This window comes from Peromyscus maniculatus, chromosome X (genome assembly GCF_049852395.1).
Source record: "Peromyscus maniculatus bairdii isolate BWxNUB_F1_BW_parent chromosome X, HU_Pman_BW_mat_3.1, whole genome shotgun sequence".
NCBI classification, from domain to species: Eukaryota; Metazoa; Chordata; class Mammalia; order Rodentia; family Cricetidae; genus Peromyscus; species Peromyscus maniculatus.
This window is the reverse complement of record NC_134875.1, coordinates 116,704,045-116,728,766: the sequence shown is the minus strand read 5'-3', so window position 1 is coordinate 116,728,766 and position 24,722 is coordinate 116,704,045. Positions and strand designations below refer to the sequence as shown.

The 24,722-nt window shown below is 42.9% G+C and overlaps 1 protein-coding gene across 3 annotated transcripts in view; it reads right to left on the bottom strand.

The window, feature by feature from the left end:
* Asb9 (ankyrin repeat and SOCS box containing 9) overlaps window positions 1–24,035 on the bottom strand; it is a 37,494-nt gene extending 13,459 nt beyond the window's left edge. The window contains exons 1-4 of one of the 3 annotated variants that reach the window (XM_042269384.2): window positions 23,940–24,035; window positions 23,615–23,635; window positions 15,478–15,691; window positions 6,588–6,667 (exon numbers count right to left, since the gene is read on the bottom strand). In XM_042269384.2, the coding sequence (XP_042125318.1) occupies window positions 6,588–6,667; window positions 15,478–15,559 (162 nt within the window). In that variant the 5' untranslated portion in view covers window positions 15,560–15,691; window positions 23,615–23,635; window positions 23,940–24,035. Of the gene's footprint in view, window positions 1–6,587; window positions 6,668–15,477; window positions 15,692–23,614; window positions 23,636–23,927 lie in introns of all 3 variants that reach the window. The other 2 variants (XM_042269383.2, XM_042269385.2) reach the window with 2 other exon arrangements.
* Between the last annotated feature and the right edge of the window lie 687 nt (window positions 24,036–24,722).

The window sequence follows — 24,722 nt, the reverse complement described above, 5'->3', positions numbered from 1 at the left end:
CAATGTTCTCCTATTTGTCTGATCTACACCATTCATGCTGCAGTCTCGGCTGCTTAGGAGACTGAGGTGGGAGGATCAACATGTCAAAGCCTGCCTGGGCTACATAGCCAAGTTCAAGGGTTAGAGCCAGCAACTTAATGAAACCCTCACTCAGAAAAAAAAAAAAAAAAAAAAAAAAAAAAAAAAAAAAAAAAAGGCTGGTAGCATAGTTCAGTAGTAGATTGCCTGCCAAGCATGTGTAAGGCCCTAGGTTCAATTTCCAGTAAAACACACACACACACACACACACACACACACACACAACTGCATTTTACCTGTGCAACAGATCATGAAATGAACGACACCTGTCCTTTTAACATAATTGTTCACTCATTTTGTATTCTACAAAGTAGCCCTCTAGCTATGACCACCATGTCAAAGCCAGCATTTGGGAACTTGCACATAAACCCAGGAAAACACAAGGCAACATGGAAATCAGTCCCAATGTGAAACCTTTTCACCATACACTATCTATTCCTTTAGTTGTCCTTCTGAACATTTAGGACCTTCTGTACAGTTCATCAGGCCACAGCTGTACTTTCAATGATCTTATACACTGTCTAACTAATAAGACAAATCTGAATCACATAACATTGGGGGTAATTTTTCATCAATTACTTAGTCCACAGTGGGATCTGCCTGCATAAACACATATTGACTGGATGGCTTGTTTTAATTTTCCTATTAGCAGTTGTCACCTCTTTTCAGCCCAGAGCCACATACTTTTTTTTTGGTAGGTTGCTTGGGTTGTACAGGATTGTGACATTCTGTTATGTCACAAAGTGTCATGTGTCCACCTAGCTGAACCTTTAGGCTGGTCAGCTTTTCTGTCCCTGGTTACCACTTCCTTCTCTACACTCATCAGAAAGGAAGCTGGTGACTATCTGTCTCCCTCCCTCCCTCTGTCCCTTCCTACTTCACCAAGGAGATCACAGCCATTTGATATGACACTCTATGCCCCCCTTGTCCCCACCCCTAAAGTCTGTCTGCACCTTCCATGGTCTTCCTTCCCTTTGGAGCTTTCTCTGAGGAAGAAATGTATGAGCTTGGCCTGACAGCCCTTGGAATTATGGGGCTCCTCCTCCACTCATAAGAGCTTCCATCACCTGCCTTCTTACCTTTGCGCATGCCCAGTTCTCTCTCCTCAGACATACTTTATTTTTGCCTCTTGCACCTTCCCATCCTTGAGTCTGCCAAGGCACCATTCAACATCCTCCTTCCTTTCACTATCCGCCCCCCACCCCCCGACCCTCACAAAAAATGACCTCTGCTCTGTTTCGTCTTCCACCTGATATTCCTTTCCACTACACAATCCTGCCCAAACTTCTCTTAATGACCTTCAGATGGAAGCGACAATCCAGCAGAGGGTGAAAGGCCTTCACTGGAGCTGAGGGAGAAGAGGGGAAAGGGAAGGTAGGAGAAGGTCAACCAAAACTAAGACTTATGCAAATGCCCTAAGTAAACCAGGATTGTATGTAAATGCCCTAAGTAAACCAGGATTGTATGTAAATGCCCTAAGTAAACCTGATGCTTTGTAAGCTCCATGGAAAACAAAATAAAAATAAGTAAAGCTCCCCAGTGCCGTCTTTGTCCAAGCCAGTATGCAGTGTGCAGTCTTCCAAGTCCTTCCACCTCTGACTTTGCTGTTTATTCATTCTGAAATAAAGCCTCCAGAAAGCTTTCCTCTGGCTTCTGACATACTGTTCTACCCGATTTCCACCTTCAGATCGTGGGTTTTTCTCTTTCACGGACTCTGTCCTTTCCTCTGTACCTCTCCCACAGTGGGTATTTCCTCACACGTTTGGCTTTTCTGTAAGTTCTTTCTATGTTGCTTGCATGCAAATGCACACATACACACCCATGCTCTTAATCATCCCTGGTACATTTTCTAATTCTATGCCAAGACAATCACCTAGGGACCCAACTAGCAATATAAACTCAGCCTTTTCCAATCTAAGAAAAAAATCCTTGTCAATACCATTTCTCTCAGTGGCATTATGATCTTGTTTGATCTCTAGAATTGAGACCTCAGGAGGTAGAATTGCAAAGAGATTCCCAAGTTCAAATACCAGCACGAGGATCTAGCAAGCAGTGTGACTAGCAGCCAGTTACATATCTCTAAGGTTCAACATGCTCATATGTAAAATGGCTACAATTTCACCTGCCTTCTAAGATTATTAAGAAGACTGGAAAACGGTGGGTGCATAAGTTTAGCACTCAGTTAACAGCCAGGCCAACACTATCTGGGATTTCTTCTTCTTTCTCACTTAGCCTTCAGTCTGCTGCCAGTTCCTAAATACAAGTGATTTTGTTTCTGTCCTGATCTTTAATTAGCCTTTTAAAGATCCCAGTGGGTATCTGTGCAGGCTAATTTTAAATCAACTTGAAAACAGCTAGAGTCATTTCAGAAGGGAACCCCAGTTGGAAAAAAAAAAAAAAGTCCCCACCAGATTGGCTGTGGACAAGCCTGTATTGTGTTTTTTCCTGATTGATGATTGATGTGGGAGGGCCCAGCTCACTGTAGGCCATGCCACCCTTAGGCAGGTAGTCCTGAGTATAAAAAAAAAAAAGTCGGCTGAGTAAGCCATCAGTAGCAGCCAGTAAGGAACCCTCCTCCATGGCCTATGCATCGTTTCTGCCTCTTGATTCCTTCCCTGACTTCCCTCCCTGATCAACTGCTGCTGGAAGTCTAAGTTGAGACAAACCCTGTCCTCCCCAAGCTGCTTTTGGTCACGGTGTTTTATCACAGCACTAGAAACCCTAAACAGGCAAGAAGGATTAACGGTTTTACTCAAGTTTCCATAGGATAAAAATCGACTCTTCCCTACTTGCTTGTGGTGAGAACTTGCCGAGCGGTTTCTTGGTTGGGACTACATGGAGGAATCATGTAGGAAGCTTTCAAAGAGTCCTGGTACCCAGGCTACATCCCAGAGTGGTGGTAACATAATGAAAGCAGGCCCAATTCAACTAGCATGCTGTTTGTTTGTGTCATTGTTAGAGCACTCAGGATCGAACCTGTCATTCATTAGGCAAGTGCTCTGTCTTTTGTCTTCTTTTTTTGTCTTTTGTTTCTATTTTCATGTTTGTGTGTGCTGTGTGCATGTGTGTGAATGTTTGCATACGTGTGAGTGTATACATATGGCTACACCTGCATATGGGCACAATTACATGTGTACAAAGGTCGATGTCTAGCACTGCACTTCCTCCTCATTCACTGGTGGAGGCTCTATAAGTCAAACCCAGAGCTTGCAGACATGACTAGTTTTGCCAGCTAGCTTGCTCTGGGGGTCTCTTGTCTCTGCTTCTGAGGCTGGAACTGCAGGTGGGCCGAATCCCCACCTGGCATTGATATGGGTTCTGGGATCCAGCCTCTAGTCCTTATGCTTGAGCTGCAAGCACTTTAACCACTGAGCCATCCCCCACCCCACCCCAGCCCGTTTTAAAAATGGGAGATAGAATCTGAGACTGGGCTTGAACATACTCCGGATGTTAGGCTGGCCTTGAACTTGTAGTCCTCTTGCTTCAGCTCCTGAGTTACTGGGATTACAGTCATGCCTTAGCAGGCCCACTGATGAATCTGTAATTTTAAAGACTCCCACCACACACGATCTTATGAGAATTCTAACACAAAATCTGCAGGGAAAGCACTGAATTAAGTTCAGTGTTATATCAATGGCCGCTTACTTTCTTCTGACCTAACAAACACCATTGTCAGTTTTTAATGATTTCTATTGAAATATAACAGATGTATTAAACAACTCACAAACCCTAAGTGTCATCTCAGTGAATCACCACAAAGAAAATATACCTGTGTAATCCCCATACAGGTAAAGAAAGAAAACATCTAGATGCCATCCAGACAAATCCCACCTCTGGTACCCAAAGGGATGCTGAGCTGACGTCTAACACTGGACGTTCAGTTTTCTCTCGCGTGTTTAACATTTCATTAACTGGCCCAAGAAGCATGTATTCTGTGTATGTGTTTGCCACTTTGGGTCAGATTCCTCCATCTACTTTCACTGCGGTATGTACATTATAGTTGACAAAATATATTCTTCCCTTGATTTGATTTACCCAATTCAATGTTAGCAGATGTAGCATAAACCAGAATTGGAAGGATTCCATCCTTGGACGATTTAACTTGTCCTGCTATGCAACAGCCTTTTGCCAAGAAAAGAAAATCCCTTAGGCAGCCAGAGGTCAAAGAAGGATGAGGGACATGTGTGCCACAGCTTAGAGATGAGCCCAGCCAAGTCAAGCTTATGTCAACTGACTCAAACATTCATTAGCAAGAAGTCATAGTTATGGTATACTGCCACTATATTGGGATGAGTGTTTCTGAGTTTTAAGGTGGACTAATAAAGGTGGGTGTTAGAAGATGCATTTTATAAAGGCAGGGATTGATGTCCAAACATAACTACTCAACTGCCCTGATAGAATCTAAATAAAGGCATGGCTTTAAGTTGATCATCAGTAAATATATAAATATCAAATATAGACAAGCACCTTTCTTGTTAACAAGTCATAAATATGGCTGGAGAAATGGCTCGCCAGTGGAGAGCACTGTCTGCCCTTCCAGAGGACCTGAGTTCAACTCCCAGCACCAACATGGTGGTGGCTCACAACCATCTATAACACTAGTTCCAGAGGTCACAGCACCCTCTTCTGTCTTGCTAAGGCACTGCACACACACGGTATACAAACATACATGCAGGTGAAACACCCATAAACATCAAATAAAAATAAAACAGACAAAACTCAAATGAAACAAGTGATACATAAAAGTACCAATGATCATTTTTTGTGTTATCCAAATATCATAAGTTATTTCATTTTACCTAAGTAATCTAACTTCTTTTAGCTACAGTTATGTGTTAGAATCCATTTATAATGGGCTGCTACTTCCAAAACTACCTTAACACAGTAGCTTAGGGTAATAAAAATTTTTCATTGGAAATAGTATTCTTATAGACAAATTTCTTATTTTAGATAGGTTCATGAAATTGAGGTATTTTCTGAATTCACTTTTATTTCCACTGCTTTTATGTGTTCTGAAATTAATAGCATTTTCATTCATAGCTATCACAGATATTTTCAGTGAATCATAATTAAGATAGTCTTACCGTGCTTAGAAATCATGATAGTTTCAAAATCACAGCTAAAACTTTAACAAATCAATCTAAAAGTCCATATGTTATTACATCACACATTTGTTTTAATATTTTGATAGGTTTTCCCTGATTTATATTTTATGTACTTAAAACTTTTCTTTGATAATGTGTCCATAGATTTTGCTGGCTTGCAAAAGAGCAAGATCCATTGTCCTGGACAAGGTCCTAGGTTCCAACCCTAACCCTACAGAGAGAGAGAGAGAGAGAGAGAGAGAGAGAGAGAGAGAGAGAGAGAGAGAGAGAGAGAGAGAGAGAGACTCACAAACATAGTGACGTTTTAGCGACTAGAATCTTCTGAACAAAACTTTGTAAGGATGTAAACTGCTTTTAAACCCGTGTCTGCAAGGAATCTAATAATTTAAAAACCAACAAAAATCAGTAAGTACAGGCAAATTACACCTAAGGAGAAGAAATCAAAGGACTAAAATCAAACTGTTGAGAGCCACAGGCAACTGGGGATTTGACCAAACTGAAAATATCACTGAAATTATAATTATAAGACTACATATATAAAAGGACATTTCCCAGCACTTTGGGAGGTTTTAAGCCTTGTGCTGCTGACATTTAGCGCTGTCTACATTTGGACATGGCGGCTGTCCTATACACTGGAGGACCTCAACACTTTCCTTGCTCTCTACCCACCAGATGCATTCGCACCACTCTAGTATGACGACCAATGGCGGCTCTATGAATTACCCCCAAGAGACAAAACTACTGCAGGTGAAAATCCATACAGTGCAAGATGAATTTGCTCAGGTGGTGCAAGTCCGTGTGTGTTTCTGTACGAGCACATATATGTGTGTTGTGTGTGCATGGAGGCTAGAGGTAGAAAATCAGAGTCTTTCACTTTTGCTCACGACCGTATCTTTTGATACAGCCTCTCTTACGGAACCCAGCACTCATCCATTGACTAGACCGTAGCTCCAGGGCTCTGCTCGTCTCTGTCCTCTGAGTGCTACCATTATGACATGTGCCACTGTGCTCAGTTTACTGTCTGTTGTTTTTATGTGGGTTCCGGGGCTTCCCACTTGGTTCTTCATGCTTTCCAGTGGGCACTTTACTGACTGAACCATCTCCCCCTGATAAATATAAGAACACGGTTTATTTAGAAAACTGAAAGGAACATAAATGACCACTTTCTGGCAATTCATTTAACAAGAATTTAGCATGCTTTCCACCGTGTGCTTAGGTTTTCACAAAACATTGACATTATGATAGCCTACAAAGAAGGAAATGGTTATTACAGTGAGATTCACCTCATTTTTCTGATTTTGCTTAAGAGGAAATGTCTGTCTTACTATTGCTCTGTTATTTCTTTTTTCTCAGTCTGGTATAGCAATGGGATATACTTGATACTGTTGTTATTTTTAGAGCTACCTGGCTGATAAGGTTCCTCAGGGTCAGCAGGCATCCATGGATGGCAGCATCGTGCAAAGGTGACCAATCAGACAAGACATCTGCATGGGAAGGGAGGAACAGGTTACATCATGCTAACCAAAATGCTTAGACCAGTACCCAAACTAAGGACCAAAGAAGCAGACTGGAAAAACATGTTGATGAGGTAAGGCAAGCACAGCAAAACAGTACAATGGGATTTAGCTCGTACACAGGAACAGTGGTCACCAGAGACTGGGGAAGTAGGATGAGAAGAGAGATAGGAAAGACTGATTACTGGATACTAAGTCACTATGTTAGAGGAACAAGACACTGTGGTCCACTGCTCCTCCCTAGGGTGATTGTAAATAGGAACTGCCTGATACAGATTTCCAAAAGCTACAAAATTCTTGATGTTTTTAGCATTAAGAAACAATCAGTGTTTGAGGAGACAGATATCTATAAGATGATTTCAACACGGATCGAGCCATGACACGGTACCTCATAAATGTATACAATTTGGGGTTTTATGCATCCTTCAAAAAACAAATCTGATTTAAATTGGTATTTTAAAGAGGCAGATTGGAATGACAGGTCGATGGCTACACTTCCATTCTCGTACTGGTTTCAAAGGCAAATGGTTCATTTAGTTACGTGAGAGCTTTGCTAATTACCAGCATTAGCGAGTTCAGCTGCGGTTGCCAGTCTCACTTCCTGCATGAAACACAAACTTTGGCATCTCAGCAAACAGTAGCATGCACTAATAGTAGCAATCATATAATTACATACACCATTAGGCTCAGAATCAAATCTAAGCAGAACTGTATCTATTTGTAGGTTACCGTCTGTCCCAATATTAAGCACAAGTCAGAATTCAGTCTAACCTTGAAATTGTGGCATTATTTGTGGCCCTCCCCTCTAACCAATGTGCTAATGTGGTTAAAAGAACATTCTGAGTTCAGACCCATTTGACCTCTTCTGAACAGTAGCCCCCTGAACAAACTCTGACTCTCGGTTTAATTTTGGATAAAGACAGAAATATACTTACCCATGGCTCAATACATATTAGCTACTATTATTATCTTGTCATGACACCAAACAGTGTCTTGATTACACCCCATAAGTATTGCATTGAAAACAGTAAATGCAGTCTACTATCATTCATGGGGAATACAAATTTTCAGGAAAGAAGCCTGTAAACCCTACCCAACACATTGAGCTTTCCTCTGCCCTTGTAATTAAGTGTAGATATAATTGATTTCGGCATAGACCAGATTTGTTTCTCATCTCAAGCTGCATCTGATTTCCAGAACAAACAGATGCAGGAAGCTACAATGGGGGAGGTTTGCCTGAGTCGGCATCAGCTCCAGCTCTGCCTTGCTTTGATGAGCAAACGACACGCAAGCAAGGTGCAACTGTCTAATGCTCCTTGCTCCTTGCATGGGCACTTAAGGGCTGTTAAAGGCTGAGAGAGCCTGCGAGCGAGGGGAATTGCTAATGCCTTACAGACTGAAAGGCCACGAAGAGGAAGACAAGAACACTTTGTGCCTAACGCGTGTTAGCTGAGGACTGCCTGCCACCTGGAGCCATCAGTGTCCTGGAAAATATGTCCCAGTGAGCAAATTACCCTCCTTGCAGATGGACTCATTAAGCATTTAGTACATGAAAGGATGCTGGGGGAGGCACCTACATGCAGCCCATCCAGTGCTTTCTTACTGGGGTCACTGAGGTCTGGAGACTAAACATCTTAAGGGAAACGGCTTTTCCTATCTTCAAAATCTTAGACTTGGAACATATCCTCACAGCATTCACAGAGGTTCCTGATTCTCTCAGGAAAAGCACTACTGCTTCTAGGGAGTTTTAAATTCAGATCACAGGTTTGGGAAGATAGGATTCTGAATTAGAATAAAAAGTGCAGGTAATCCCATCCTTTGGGTGTTGATAATGGCAGACATCATTCAGAGAGAATCTTCAGCAAGAAAAGACAAATTTTAAGGTTGGTTTTTAAAATCAATTTTAGTACATGTGCACTCAGCTGCTAAGAAATACAGTTGTTAAAATCCTCTATACCCTAAACAGTCCAGGAAGGTAATTTAGGGCCTAAATTATAACTCTGTTCAGATGTCATTAAAGTGTTGCAACTATATTATTAAATGGAGGCCAAAGACTGGGTCTTGGTTCCTACTTAGTTATCAAGGAAGCAGCACTCCTCTTTGTTACAGCAAATACAGAATGATACTCCTCCCCAAGGTCAAAACCAAGTCTACTGGATACTTTGAAATCATGCAGAGACAGCCTGTATCTTTAAGAAGTATAGGGTGTGGTTTGGGAACACATCACAAGACAGACAATACTAATATCTATATCTAGATAGCTAGTGAACGTTTTCATTGAGCTAAAACCTACAGATGATCTGCCCATTGGAAGTATATATAATCCAACGCTTTCCATTATAAATACAGAGTTGTGCAACCAACACCACAATCAATCTCAGGCCATTTTCATTACCTTGAGAAGAAACCTCATGGCCATTAGTATTCACTCCACACCTGCCCCAGCCCCTGACAAGCATTGATCTGTTTCTTGTCTTTAAGGATTTGCTTATTCTAGACAGTTCATCTAAGTGAAACTGTATGACATGTGGTTCTTTGGGACTGACTCCTTTAATTCAGCTTCCTCCAAGCCGCATCCACCCTGTAGCATGTGTTAGCACTTCATCCCATCATTGTATAGATAGACTACATTTTATTGACTCATTCATCAGGTGAAGCAAAATTGTGTTCTTTCCACTTTAGAGTTAGCAGGAATGCTGTTATAAACATTCCTGTCCACATTTGAGGGTAGACGTATGTTTGCAATTATTTGTGTCTATCCCCAAAGAATGAGATTTCTTATGTTTAGCCTCTGAGGGTACTTTCCAAAGCGGCTGTCCCCCTGTATATTTCCATCAACAATATGAAAGGCTTACCCTTCCATCTCTAAAGCAATTTTGGTATAGCATTTATTAAGCTCATGCTCCTGCCAGAAGAAAAACATGGGTCTGTAGCCTAAACCTTTCTTAAGTTTATACAAGGATTCTACCTTCAGCATACCTCAGAACACCAGGGTATACACAAACCTAAATATTGATACTAGCATTGACACGGCACAGATGGCACATGCAAGGGAGAAGGGAGAGATGGAAGGAGGAAAAGAGGGGGAGGAAGGGAGGAGGAAGCAAGCACCCTAATTTTGCAGCACAGACATAATCCACACATAATCCTTTTCTCTATAGAACTCCGGGCAGAAAGCTGAGACTTGCTCCGTGGGACGGGCAACTGTGGAAAGACCTAGAACATACTCCTCCAGGAGTTTCCAGGGCACACGCATGGAGTCGGCACTGAGCTACAGGCTCAATCCATGGCCAGTAAAATCCTAAGGCAGCCTCCCCCTCTTCCTGCCATCTGCCAGCTAGAAGGAGCAGAACAAGCAGAAGAGGGGACCTATGTTCCTATCAGACCATGGGTGGTGCTCCTGGGAGGAGACTATCCATGAGATGATGGGGAGATTCAATGCCATAATACCTTTTTTCCATCAACTCCACCAGAGTCTTTGAAATCCAACACTCATTGTATGTAACAGACTGTACACAGTCTAGGTATATTGAGTACTCATTCACAGTATTTGCTCAACCATGGTCTATATTTGGTTTTACTGCCAAAAAACAAAATGGATGCCGAATGAGGTCACTGGTAACACCATGGATCCAGCATTGTGGCTTATGGGTAGACTAGGGCAGGGAACTCTCATGACAAAAATATTCCACAAGTCCTCCAATTAGTGTCATTAAACTTACCCTTGAAAAGGAGAGTGTCTCTATCAAGCCTGTGGCACATTAGGAAGGTTGCCATTTCATTTTTATTATAGTTTCTGGAACAATTTCTAAGATTTCCATTATTTCAGGAGAGATTTAAAAGTACACTAATTGCTACGTTCTGAAAAGAGCTATTAAGGAAGCTCCACGAACCCTAGTAACTGTGAGGCAGTAGCATAAATGCATCCATCCATGATAGGAAACATTTTGCAAGGTCAAAAGTGGGACAGGGAGTTGCTCTAAAGAGACTGGAGTATCTGGGACGTGATAAAGGCAGACACAGTGGCATAAACCAACACCACAACACTGGAGAAGAATCCTGATGAGGAGAGGCTGAGGCAAGCATGAGACTTGTTGAGCAAGATGGACCTTCTACTCCATCTGTTATCCAGCCCCCCACCTCGTTCCTCCCCTCTCCTTCACTTCCCCTCTCTGTGCTCTCCTCCCTCCTGCTCTCCACAATTTCACATTATCGCCTCTTCTGTTTACACAGATAGGACACCCTCAGAGCATCCTCTGCCAAGTTGTCTCAATATCTTAAAGAACCCCATCAGAAGATGAAAATTCCTTCCTTTCAATGCCTATTATTGCCTGCTCTCTGCTTAAATGCAAAAAATCTCTTCTAATAGGGTGGGCTCAAACAAATGAAAACCAACTTGTGCCAGAGAGATGGCTCAGCAGGTGAAGATGCTTGCCACCAAGCCTGATGCCTGAGTTCGATCCCTGGGGTCCACATGGTGGAAGGAAAGAACCTCTGCCCTCAAACTGTCCTCTGACCTCCACAGGCACACACTCACACACATACAAAAGGAATAAATGTAAAAAAAATGTTTTTTAAAACTTAAAGCTAGATACTAATCAATGAGCAGTTGGTGGAATTAGGGAGGTGAATTTACCCTTCCAGGTATTTTATGAAGTGTCTACAAGCAGTGTGAATTAGTTTCCTAGAGTGCTGTTACAAACCTCACACTAGGTGGCTAGAGACAACTGGAATGTATTTTCTTGTAGTTGTCGAGGCTAGAAGTCTGAAAGACGTCTGAAAGCTTTGGCAAGGCCATGTATGCCCTTTCCAAAGTTTCCTGGAAGGAATCCTTCCTCGCCTCCTCTAGTTTCTCACACTGGACGTCCATCCTTGGCTTCCCTTGGTTCGTAGATCCCTTGTGTAATCACTGCCTTTGCCTCTGCCTCTGCCTCTATAGCATTCTCTCCGAGTGCTCCCTCTCCTTTTCTTATTGGAAAACCAAAACAAAACAAAACAAAACAAAACAAAAAAACAATCTTCTGGGATTAAGGATCCAACCCATGCCAGTGAGACTTTGTTTTAGTGATTATACCTGCAGCCACTCAATTTCCCAATGGAGTCTCTTTTTGAAGTGCAAAGGCTAGTTAGGATTTCAAAGTATCTTTTGGGAAGTATAATTCAATTCCCAGCAAAGAACTTTCAGGGGGGTAATGGTATTCTTTACCTATCCTTGGGACAGCAGAGTCGAGCATTAAACAAATCTCTGTGAAGAATTGGCTCTCCAACTTCCCATCCTTTCCTCCCTTCCTCTGGAGAAGAGAGCAGAGAAAAGAATGACCCATACCTAGGCCTATGCTTCCTTCTGATTTGTCCTTGTGCCAGACGGTACCTTCAACTGAGCTGAGTGTCTTGGAGCCAACTTTGGAAAACAACATTCTGAATGTTCCACATTCCACACTTCACCAAGGTCAAGGCCTCAGAAGGGTAAACAAATGTAACCAGCTACTGCTGAGGGTTTAAAAAAAAAAAACCTGGAGCAGGGAGCAAAAAAAGTCTACTTGGGAAGAGGAAAAAACCTAAGAGAGCTGCATGGGGGCAGTGATTCTGTAGAACGTGGAAGGTGGGAAGGAATTTATCATTCTGGATCAGAGAAGGAGGATGTAAGCAAGCAGATATGTCCAAGTGTCCAGGCATCTATCCTATGATTCCTGTGTCTTTGAAAACTGCTATCTCTTTAGGCTCGATGGAGTAGTAACATCAGAAATCCCTTTCTGCTTTCCTATCCAACTTACTGGTCCCACGTCTTTGCTGTCCCTAGGTGCCCGTTCCTGACCATTGGAAAATTTCTCCTTTCGCTGAGTTTCAACCACAAGCCCTCTGCAGAACATTCTGAGGCTTCTCACACTCAACCTGTGTTCATTTCCAACCTTAGCCCCAGATCATCAGGGTACGTGGATCCGACAATGTTATTCATACTTTTATGTCCCAAATAAAACTCTGGTGAGCTAGCAAGACAGTCAACTTACTAAAACGCTGGCCACGTAAGCATGAGGGCATGAGCTCAGATCCACAGCATCCACATTAAAAAAAAAAATTGACTATAGCAATGTGTCTATAATCGCAGTGCTGGGCGATAGTGATGAGGGGGCTCTGCAGCTCTCCAGCCGGCTACTCTTACTGAATCAGCATGCTCCAAGTTTGGCAAGAAACTCTGCCTCGAAAACTTAAGGTGGAGAAAGTTTAACGATCACACAACATTAACCCCTGGCCTTCACACATATCTACATACATATGCATGCATACCCATATGTACACATACATGAACATGGACATATAACATAGCTAGAGGAAGAGAACTCTGCATTCTCCCTTTCTCACTCCACTCCTAAGCCATCACTCCTTCAAACTTCCCTCGTATCTAGTTCTGTCAAAACTAATGTGAGGTTGAAAATTTGACAATTTAGGATACTTTCTCTCGGTTTGCCACAATATCGAATCAAGCAGCATAATCTGATTTCTCTCTCCTTTAGAATTAAAGCCCTTTCTGCATCATTTAGGAAGTTTGGCCTAGGTATCTGGTATATGCTTGGATTTGTGCAGCGGTTCTTAAAGTGTGGTCCATGACAATCCCTGTCAGCATCACTTAGGACCTTGTTAAGGATGAAGATATCCAGGCTTCACTCTAGTCCTGTCACTTTCCCTTTAACAACTCCTCTAACTGATGCTGAAGCATATGAGAACCAGTGGATTAGCACAGCCATTTTTTGTGTGTCCCCATAACCTATCCTAACTGGGAGTACTATATTCATCTACTTTTGTATTGCCAGGTCTCTGTTCCAGAACCATCAATGGCTTGCAGTTCCCGAACTCACAAAGCCAAAACCACTTCACACAGCTTTGAAAGCTTTAGCATCCAGTGGCAGTGGAGACGGCTGAGTGAGGAAGTGCCTGCCAAAGATCTGCATTCAGATCCCCAGCATCCACATAAAAAGCCAGGCATGAGAGCACACACCTTTATCCCCAGTACTAGAGGAGCCAAGGAGGCACACGGAGAGCTCTCTGGCCATCCAGTCTTGCCAAAACGTACACTCCAGGTTCAGTGAGAAACAGACCCTGTCTCTAAAAACATGGGAGAAAGCCGGGCGGTGGTGGCACACGCCTTTAATCCCAGCACTCAGGAGGCAGAACCAGGCGGGTGGATCTCTGTGAGTTCTAGGCCAGCCTGGGCAACCAAGTGAGTTCCAGGAAAGGCACAAAGCTACGCAGAGAAACCCTGTCTCGAAAAAGAAAAAAAAAATTGGAGAGAGCAGTAGTGAAACATACCCAATGTTGGCCTCTGACCTCCACCTTCACACTCCAATATTTAGTGCATGCACTCACTTTCATGTACACACACACACACACACACACACACACACACACACACACACACACACGGGGGGGGGGAGGGGCACACTCATACAATCTTCATCATCCACTTCCATCTCTCCAAATTAATTCTCACTCATTGACTCCAAGATACTCTCCATCCTAGCTGGAACAACCTGTCCATCAAAAGTGGATGGTTCCTTTCTCCACATACAAACAAAAATAAAAACAGAAGCCATTGCTGCAAAGTGACTCTTCAGAATGCTCCCGAATTCATCATTTGCAACGATTTAAAAACACTGATCCAACCCTTCTGTGAAAGTGAGTCTTGCTACCACTCTACCTTCCTACTATTCCTAATGTGTGCCCAATACATACTAATAAATTCAGCTCTGTCTTTGTGGATGGAAGCCCTGCTCACCATTGAGGGCCCTGCACAGTTTGCAAGGAAAATCGGGAAAAAACAATGTGCAAGCCTGTCTCCTCAATCAGAGATGGAAGGCATTTTGTTTCATCTACCTTCTATTGTTTTCTCTTTACATACTTTAGAACTCCTGTTTTTTGCCCTTCTAATAGACAAGTGTTATGGGCAGCCTACCAGTGTACTGAATGAGTACACTGGTAGTACTCTGGTACTGTCTGGTAGTACCAGTGTACTGTCTCCTTGAACACTTAGGCCCAGAATTCCTTCACCTGGAACCTGCCGAATGTTTACAGGAGAGTGACCGTGAGTGAATGCATGAGACTCTACATTAGCCAATGTGTCAGCCAACAGGTGCAATTCACACCTGTAGGAAACCTTCCCAGCATGTTCCAAGTCTCCTTTCTAAAGTCAGTCAACCAGCCAACATCCTTGACAAGCCCAGCTTCACCAAATATGAAATATCTAAGAGAACTTTTAATGAAAGAAATGCTTTAGCAATTTAAATGTTCCTATAGGAGCCAATCAGGTGGTGCACATATACATGCATGAACATACATAAATACACACACACACACACACACACACACACACCTGTAATGTCAGCACTTCAGAGGCTGAGACAGGAGGATAATGAGTTTAAGGTCAACCTGGACTACACAGGAGACCAAAACATGGCTATTTATAAGTAACTCTTAAACCTCCTATTTAATAAGTAATACATCTGACCCACAAAAGAATGATTCCTTGGAGCAAAAGTTTTCACCACTAGAAAATGTTATGTGATAATTAAAATTTGTTTCATCTTTATGACTCTACAGATAAAGGTATATTTAAAAAAAAACACATGAAGAATGCAGACTAGCAAGCTGTGGATGGACGTCTGTCCAGTAGCTACCCAATGGATATCCCACAGAAAGACCCATTGACATAGCCCAGATCTCTTCTCTCTCTTGCGCACATTAACCACCCTCCCCAACACTCTGATTTCACATCTTCTATGACTCACCCCCCATCAATGGGTTTGAAAGGAATCGGAGGTGAGGAGAGCCTCCTGGCTTGTCCATCCTGCCCCCTCTTTCACCATCCATAGTACTCTCGTAGGCCAGCAAACTACGTTCCACTTCAGTTGCTCAGGAAAACCAGAATGCCATGCTTCTGGCGCTCCTGGGAAATTCCAGTTCTGTGGTTGGCTGAATTGCACGCGTCCTGGTCCAGGCAATCTGCAGCAGAGAACAGCACAGGCAGGGTAATGTGAGTACTACCTGTGGTCAAACAGACTCTCATGCAGACATGAGCGCGCGCACACACACCACACACCACACACCACACACGGGCACACACCCATACACTCCACCTAGCAGGCTGGAGACCAGCCGAAGTCCACAACAGCCCCCAGGCCTCAAGTCTGCAAAGTTGCTGATGTCACGTCCTTGACTAAACTGAGACCAATCAGGGAGCAAGCTTCAGAGTTTATCTGGAAAGAAATTTACACTTTGTAACTTTTGGAGAACGAAGGGAGCTGGGTGTTTGTGTGGGAAGCAGTTGTTAGAGCTCCTGAGATCTGTTTGCTACCTAGGGGCCTCCTAGACAAGCCCCAGCATCCAAGAGCTGAGAAAGCTGCTTTTGCAGCAGCTCCGAGGAACTGCCTGCACAGGAACATGTACAGCCCAGCCTGGCCATCTGCACATGTGGTTTCAATTTTGCTGGGAGTGTCTTATGGAAAAATGTGTCTGTATGTTACAAAAATGCAAGGGGTAGAGGTGGAGAGGGGTAGAAAGAACTTGTTTGCCTCTTTGGGGGGCTGCAAATTCACCCCATGCCCTATTTTGCCTTTCCTGTACACATTTTGATTTTACTTGTAAATAACAGCTGAGTGGTTACTGTTAGGAAAATGGATCACAGGGTCTCCACCACAGGATGAAGGAGCGCCACTATCTGAATTGCCAGTTGGGAGGAGAGCTGCACTGTTACGGTGCCCTCCGTTTGCCCACATGAGTGTTTAGGCTTTCAGTATGAGTGACTTTCCAATTTCCATTTTCCACCGTATTCCCAGGTGCTGCTTCCAAGGCACGTGGCTCGTGTGGCCACCACCAATGGGTCTGAAAGGAACCCGGTGTGAGAAGAGCCTCCTGGCCTCAGCAGCTTGCTGCTTTTCCTGCCCGCTATCTATTCACCACCCATGACATTCTCCTGCACCAGGAGAACCACTTTGCTCTGCAAAGACGCCCACTTTTCCTCTCTTCCAGGTAGAAGAGACTATCATCTCCCCAAAAGGCTCTGAGCTACTCTCAAGCACAGGCTGGCTTCCAAACGCCAGAGATTTGTTTCTGTCTGAGATGTTTGGATTCTCAATTGAAACATTTAGCAACTACTTTGAACCACTGCGTGTTGTTTGCATGCTTTTTCCCGTGCTTTTTCAGCTAGAGGGTGGCTGCGTAGCTCAGGCTGGCCTGGAGCATACTATGCAGTCAGGCAAGCCTCGAACTTGGTAGCAAACCTGCCTCCACCTCCAGAGCGCTAAGATTGCAGGTATGCATTGACACATGTTGAGGCATCCTTCGTATTTTTAATGCATTTCTGTGCACGCATACACTTACCCTTGTACATCTGTACCCCAGTGTAAATTTATTATTATCCTGTCCTAGAGATTGTATACTTAGTCTGGAAAGCTTTCTGTTATCCCATATGTTGATATATTCATTTCTTTACTCTCCACTGTATTTCACATTGAGCCCAAAGTATTTCCTTGTGCCCAGTGGTCATGGTACATGCCTTTAATCCCAGCACTTGGGAAGCAGAGGCAGGTGGATCTCTGTGAGTTCGAGGCCAGCCTGGTCTACAGTGAGTTCCAGGACAGCCAGGGCTATACAAAGAAACCCTGTCTCAGGAAAAAAAAAGCATTTCCTTGTTCCCTAATGATGAGCCAGATGTTGCCATTTCTTGGAGTGCTAGATAAATTAAATACTGTAATCAGTGTCGGAATACATTGCTTTGGGCATACCTGCAAGTTTCTCTAGAAGAGAGATTCCAAAGACTATAAATACTAATTCAAGGTTATGTTCTTATGGGGCTGGAGAGAACCAGAGTTTGGTTCCCAGCACCCACATCAGGCAGCTCACAAACTGCCTGTAACTCTTGTAGAGTAAAAGGTCCGAGTCTACTGCCAGGTTTGAAAACCTACCAAACTCCAGGTTTGAAAACCTACCAAACTCCACCGATCCCTGAGGTTGAAAACCCACCAACGCTGAGCTTGTCCCTGAGCTCAAACCCACCAATCCCTTAGCTAGAAATCCCATCAGTCCTTGGGCTTGGATTGAAATCTCGCCAATCCCCACCCTGGAAATCTCCACCTTGGAAAACTCCTCCCCAAAGAAACCCTACATAAAGCCTGCCTCCTGCTCAGTTCCCAAGCAGAGGAGCCACCCTCTTGTGTCTCTCCCAATAAATCTTTTGGGTGAGGTTTGTTATGTGGTGTGACTTTGTATTATTCCTTGGCCCCCAACTGCCAGGACACCTTTCTTTTTAGAGCTGTAACACTTACAACTCCAGCTCCAGGAGATCCAATACCCTGTCCTGGACTCGCTTGTCATTCACGTTCACATACCCACACATAAACACACATATATCTATATTTAAGAATTTTAAAATAAATCTTTTTAAAGGTATGCTCTTACACATATGATAAATTATATGAAACCAAAGATATACACATACATGGCTGAATACAAGTAAATTTGGGAAACTTTGAAAAAGATCAGTAGATTACATGAATGTTGTTTTTTTTTCTTTTTGTCAGCAAGTATGTGTACATTGTGTGCATGCATGTGTTCATGTGTGGAGGTAAATGTATATGTGTGTACATGCAGGTATGGAAGCCAGAGACTGATGTCTGGTATCTTGCTCTCCATCTTATATATGTTGGTTCAGAGTCTCTCACTTGAACCCAGAGCTCACTGATTCAGCTACTCTTGATAGCCAGCTTGCTCTAAGGCTCCTCTGTCATCACCTCCCAAACGCTGTGATGACAGAGAAGCCTCCACATCGGCATGGCCTTTGCATGTGATCTGGAGATCTGAACTCAGATCCTCATACTTCTATGGCAACCACATTGCCCACTGAGCCATCCATCTCTCCGGGCCATGAATATTGACTTCCAGTTGTGACATTTGACTATACCATTGCAAAGAGGTCGCATCTTCCCACTGAGGGAAGCTAAGTGCACAAGAGAGCTTGTTTCATTATTTCTTGGAACGGCGCATGAATCTATAATTTTTCTTAGTAAAAATTTTAATTTTAAAGAGAGAGGCTGCTCATTGAAAATCAGGATAAATGCAGCCAAATTGCTTACCATCTCTGTTTGCAGGATTTACTGAGAAGGTGGTATGCATGCAAATCTTTCAGTGCTGTATCAGGAGAGACATGCAGAACCATAAACATACTTGGCAGAGAGTGAGCCATTTACTTCCAACATAGAAGGGCTGGGAGGGGTTTAAACGGAGAGCCATTGAGGGGCAGCTGGGTACTATCGCCATTTGTTCCCACTAAAGTCTTCAGAGCCCAACTTATTTACATTTAATTCAGTTTGAGCAAGATGTGATTTTTCCACAGTCAACTTTAAGTTTCAAAGTGACAGGAAAGAACGTTTTCAGGTTGTTGCCCTAATACCTGGGAAGGAATTCACCAGCATTGAATCTTCTCATTATATTTATTATGTTGAGCACTGTTGGCAAATAAAATGGGAGCAGGACTTTCAACTGCTTGATAGTAGTTCTCTACAGGAAAGCGTCATGCATTTTTAAGACCTCTTATAATAAAAATTGAACTACATGTATATGAGCTATGATTATAGGAAATAAGATGACTAGCCATAAACCATAAGAGAGCAATAGTGTTAGTAAGCCCTAGTGAGCCCTTGTGCCCGTCAGTGTGTGTGTGTGTGTGTGTGTGTGTGTGTGTGTGTGTGTGTGTGTGTGTGTCTGTTTATGTTCAGTGAAATTTGTCCAGGCTGGATAAGAACAACAAAAACAAAAAAAATACAGCATGCAACAGATGGCAAGGCCACACTCATTCCTTCCAAGTGGCATTGTTCACAGGAGACGGTGTCTGGGCCCCACCCTCACTTAGGTGACCAAATCACACCTCACTAACAGATTACTAGCCCATTTACCTCTGAGGAATTGAGGATCCTTGAAACTCACCGCCAATGGACAAGCATGGAGGCCAACCCCTGTAATCTCAGGTTTGAGGTGGCTGAGGTGGAGGATTACCACGTTTGAGGCCAGCCTAGGCCGCATAACAAAGCCCTATCTCCAAATCAAACAAAAACAATAAACATAAGCTGGGACTGACGCTGGCGGAAGGTGGGGGAGGGGGCTTCTAATCAGTCAAGGTTTGTCCAGAAGCAACCAGCCAGCAATTTTCCTAGCGCAAATCCTTTAGGAGCTCAGAGGCACGGGCTTCTCGCGTTAGGAATTACCTGCTTCTCACACAAGCTCCTATCTTTCTGTCATTGGCGAAGGTGCTACAAGTGGACAGCACCCATCCACTCCTGTCCCCGAAGCAGAACCATACAATTCGAACAACATAACGGAGTATTCATGAGGTGAGCTCAAAGCGTGAAATAGTCTACGTAACCCTGGGACTGGACTCTTGGGAGAAAAAAAAAAAAAACACAAGTAGGTCTGTTTTGTTTTGGTTTGGTTTTGTTAATTGAATAACCAGTGAGTCTGCTTCATTCTGCCTGGCCGTGCTTGGATGTGGAACCAGAGAAGGAAGAGGGGGTAGGGGAAGAATTGGAGGGAAGAGAAAAGGGGGTAGATTGGATCCAAATACATTATATGCGTGCATGAATGTTTAATAAAATGTCACTGCAAAAAAAAAGGAAAAGATAGAAAATTTGTTTTATCGTTAAAAAGAGGGGGGCACAAAAGGCAGAACTAAAAATGAGAAACTTTCAAGAATAGAGAAGAATAAGAAAAAAAAATCTTGATGACTGACTGATCCTTGATGGAATTCTGAAGGGTGCGACAAGACAGGAAAGGCATCAGTGTCCCAAACGTGGAAGGATAACTCTGCATGCTGAGTGCACTGTAGTGCTTCATATCTCACCTCCTCCCTCTCATCACCGCGCTGGGGTCTGGGAGAGAACCTCTGTGTTCTTGGGAGATGTAAGATGGAGTACTACTGGGGCAGAGGCGGGTGGGATTGTGAGGCCAGCTCCACTCCTTCCACCCATGGAAAAGGCTGGTGAGTTCCCTCTCCCTGGGACGACAACCTGGAATCTTCCTTGCTGTCATTTGGGAATATAAATTTGACTCTTCCCACTGTACAGTAATGAAGAATCATAAATAACAAACAACAGCCTATTTTGCTCAAATTATTTTTTATATTTTGTAGGCTTGCCTACAGCCTGATCTTATGGTGGCATTCTCTCAACTGAGGCTCCCACTGTAAGATCTTTGCTTTAGTACTGAATTTAAAAAAAAACTGCACTGTAGAATTTACCTTGGAAATTGGCTTCTTTTTTATTCCCACTTAGATATGTGAGATGGCTCAGCTCATAGAAGGAGATTGCTACAAAACTTGATGATCTAAGTTCAGTCCCAGGGAAGCACATTGTGGAAGCAGAAAACCAACTTCCAACAAGTTGTCCTCTGACCTCCATACATGGCATGGGGCACATGCATCTGCACATGTGTGTACAAGTGTAAAAACACACAAAATAAATAAATGCTTTTAAACTTCTATTTTTTGCCCCTCTCACGTCTTCTTAACCCAACTGAAGTGAAGAATCATGATTCCTACAACTTACAAATAGTTCATTTAAAAATATATATATAAGTACTAATATACCACTTCCCATATATATTATACAGAGGTATGCATACATATACGGAGTTGCATACATGTGTCTGCATGCATTTATGAATAAATACATCAGGAGAAGCAACCATGACAAAATGCAAACACTTAGTGAATTGAGGTAATGAACCCAACGGCATTTGTTAAGTTATTCTTACAATTCTTGTGCAAGATAGATGCTTTTCAAGATATAACAATGGTAGGTGTGGGTGAGATAGAAAAATTGGTAAATGGAAGTTAAAGCCTAGTATACACTTTTTACAAGTTAAATTGGTTAATTTGTGTGACCAATGTATTCGTTGTGATATGAGATCTTCTAAAGAAAGGGGAGAATAGCCGGGCGGTGGTGGCGCACGCCTTTAATCCCAGCACTCGGGAGGCAGAGGCAGGCGGATCTCTGTGAGTTCGAGGCCAGCCTGGTCTCCAAAGCGAGTTCCAGGAAAGGCGCAAAGCTACACAGAGAAACCCTGTCTCGAAAAAACAAAAAAAAAAAAAAAAAAAAAGAAAGGGGAGAATACATTCTACAAACATATGAATGACTTCAAGATTTTGAAAGCATTGGGATTTAAAACCATCAAAGGATACTGGCAGGCTTCCTTTTTTGGTTTTGTTTGTTTGTTTGTTTTTGGTTTTGTTTTGTTTGTTTGGTTGGTTTGGTTTTGGTTTTTTTCGAGACAGGGTTTCTCTGTGTAGTTTTGGTGACTGTCTGGATCTTGCTCTGTAGACCAGGCTGGCCTTGAACTCACAGAGATCTGCCTGGCTCTGCCTCCCAAGTGCTGGGATTAAAGGCATCTGGCCAGGGTTCCTTTTAAAAAGAGTATGATTCTGGGCATGGGGGCATACACCTTTAATCACCACACTCAGGAAGCAAATGCAAGCAGATATTTATCCATATGTATATACATACATGCATATATATAGTATATAGATACATAATATTAGGTTATGAAAAGATTTTCCCCAGTGTTAAAGATGTAGCTTAATGATACAGTGCTTGCCTAGCATCCATGAGGCATTAGTGTTCATCCCTAAGACTGAAAAAAAATAAAGTTTTATTCCCTGAAAATTATTCATTGTGCATATATTTATATTTTTTCACTATTGCTTTAATTATTTTATTATGTAAAGCTTATATCTAGAAATTGCAAACGAAGTTGTCTTGGTCAGGGTGACTATTGCTGTGTTGAAACACCATGACCAAAAGCAAGTTGGGGATGAAAGGGTTTGTTTGGCTTACACTTCCATGTCATAGTCCATCATTGAAGGAAATCAGGACAGAAACTCAAAGGGCAGGAACCTGGAGGCAGGAGTGGAGGAGTGCTTTTTTTTTTTTTTTTTTTTTGGTTTTTTTCGAGACAGGGTTTCTCTGTGTAGCTTTGCGCCTTTCCTGGAACTCACTTTGTAGACCAGGCTGGCCTCGAACTCACAGAGATCCACCTGCCTCTGCCTCCCGAGTGCTGGGATTAAAGGCGTGCGCCGCCGCTTCCGCCGCCGCTTCCGCCGCCGCAGCCGCCGCCGCCGCTTCCGCCGCCGCCGCTTCCGCCGCCGCCGCCGCCGCCGCCTCTGCCGCCGCCGCCACTTCCGCCGCCGCCGCCGCCGCCGCCGCCGCCGCCGCCGCCGCCGCCGCCTGGCTTGCTTCTCGTTGTTTACTCAGCCTGCTACCTTATAGACCTCAGGACCGCTATCCCAGGGAAGGCACCACCCACAATGGCACCATCACATCAATCACCAATTAGAAAATGTCCTATAGGCTTGCCTACAACCTGATCTTATGGTGGCATTCTCTCAACTGAGGCTCCCTCTCCAAAGACTCTAATTTGTGTCAGCTTGACATAAAATCAGTCAGCACAGATGTCCTTCAAACACTGTGTTGAACAAAGCAAACATAGATCTATTAAGGAAAAGTTAGAAAGTTTGAGAGGCACTAAGGAAGGGATATTGTCCTTCAAACACTTTTTTTTCATTATAAAGAAATAAGGCTGGAGATATGGCTCAGAGAATATACTTGCCACCCTTGTAGAAGACCTAGGTATGGTTCCCAGAACCCATGTGACAGCATGAAACCATCTTTAACTCCAGTTCCAGAGGATTTAACCCCCTTCTCTGAACTCCACGAGAACCAGGCAAACACATGGTACACATACATACACTCATACATATAAATAAATATTTATGTCAATATCATCTATTATAAAAGTAAATTAGAATTAATCTAAGCAGCTAACATTATGGAATACAATACAATAATTTAAAAGGGTAGTACCAAAATGTTTGAAACTTACCAAACTATTTCCAAAAGGTTTCTGAAAGAAGCAGACATCACAAATAATTTTACAATAGGGTCCCTACTTTCAATCAGAGTGAAAAGATAAAAGACATACAGTATTCTCTCTTATCCACTGTTTCACTTCCCATGATTTCAGTCACTTGGGTCCAACTACATTGTGAAACCATTCGATGAGAAAGTCTTCAAATGGCTCACAGGTTTTCAACTTCGTACCGTCTAACACATGAACCATCATCCCATCTAGTATCTATATGTACTGTCTACTTTGCTGCTCAGACCTCATCTTAGTCAAACATTTAAGCCATTACCTTCGTTATTACCTTGGTATGGGAGAGTACCACAACCACGCGTCTGCTGTTCAGGTAACCTGCCTGAAGAAGCCCAGCCTATGTCACAATGCGCCCACTGTTCCCTTCATGTCATCTGCTTACATAGGCATTGGTTGTACCATCTCACGTCACCACTAAGAAATGGAGGGGAGGACAGCCCAATAAATTATTCTAGGAGAGGGTGTTTTCAAATCTCTTTATTACTAGTGTTTTAGTTTTACTGTATGTGTTCATCATACACGTTACCATGCTACACAAAGACATTTTCATACAATTACCCTACATATATTAGGTATATTCCTCAATGTACCCCCCTACAGTCTTCATTTCAGCCCTTCCCCATCCTGCTAGTCCCTTTCTTCTTCTGGTTTTTACTTTCATATGAATCAAATATATATGATTTTTATATATACATGATTTTATGTATCTATATAAAATCTAAGAACTATGGGTGAGAGAAAATACATACTTGTCTTTCTGAGACTGACTTAATTCACTTAGACTACAAAGCAATTTCTTCAAATCACATGGCTTCATTTCTCTTAATGGCTGGGGAAATGTTTCATTTTATAATTTAAATTTCCATTTTTTTCAAGAATAAATAACCTACTGAGCCCCTTTGGTGTTGTGCATATATACAGGTGTTTGGGGCTGACCACTTGGGACTGAATAGCCTATCAGGGAGCTGGTCCCCAGAAAAGACTGATTCTCCCTCTCTCTCTTCCAGCAGCCATTTTGTTGCCCATAGTTCTTCATATAGGGATGGGAATGTCA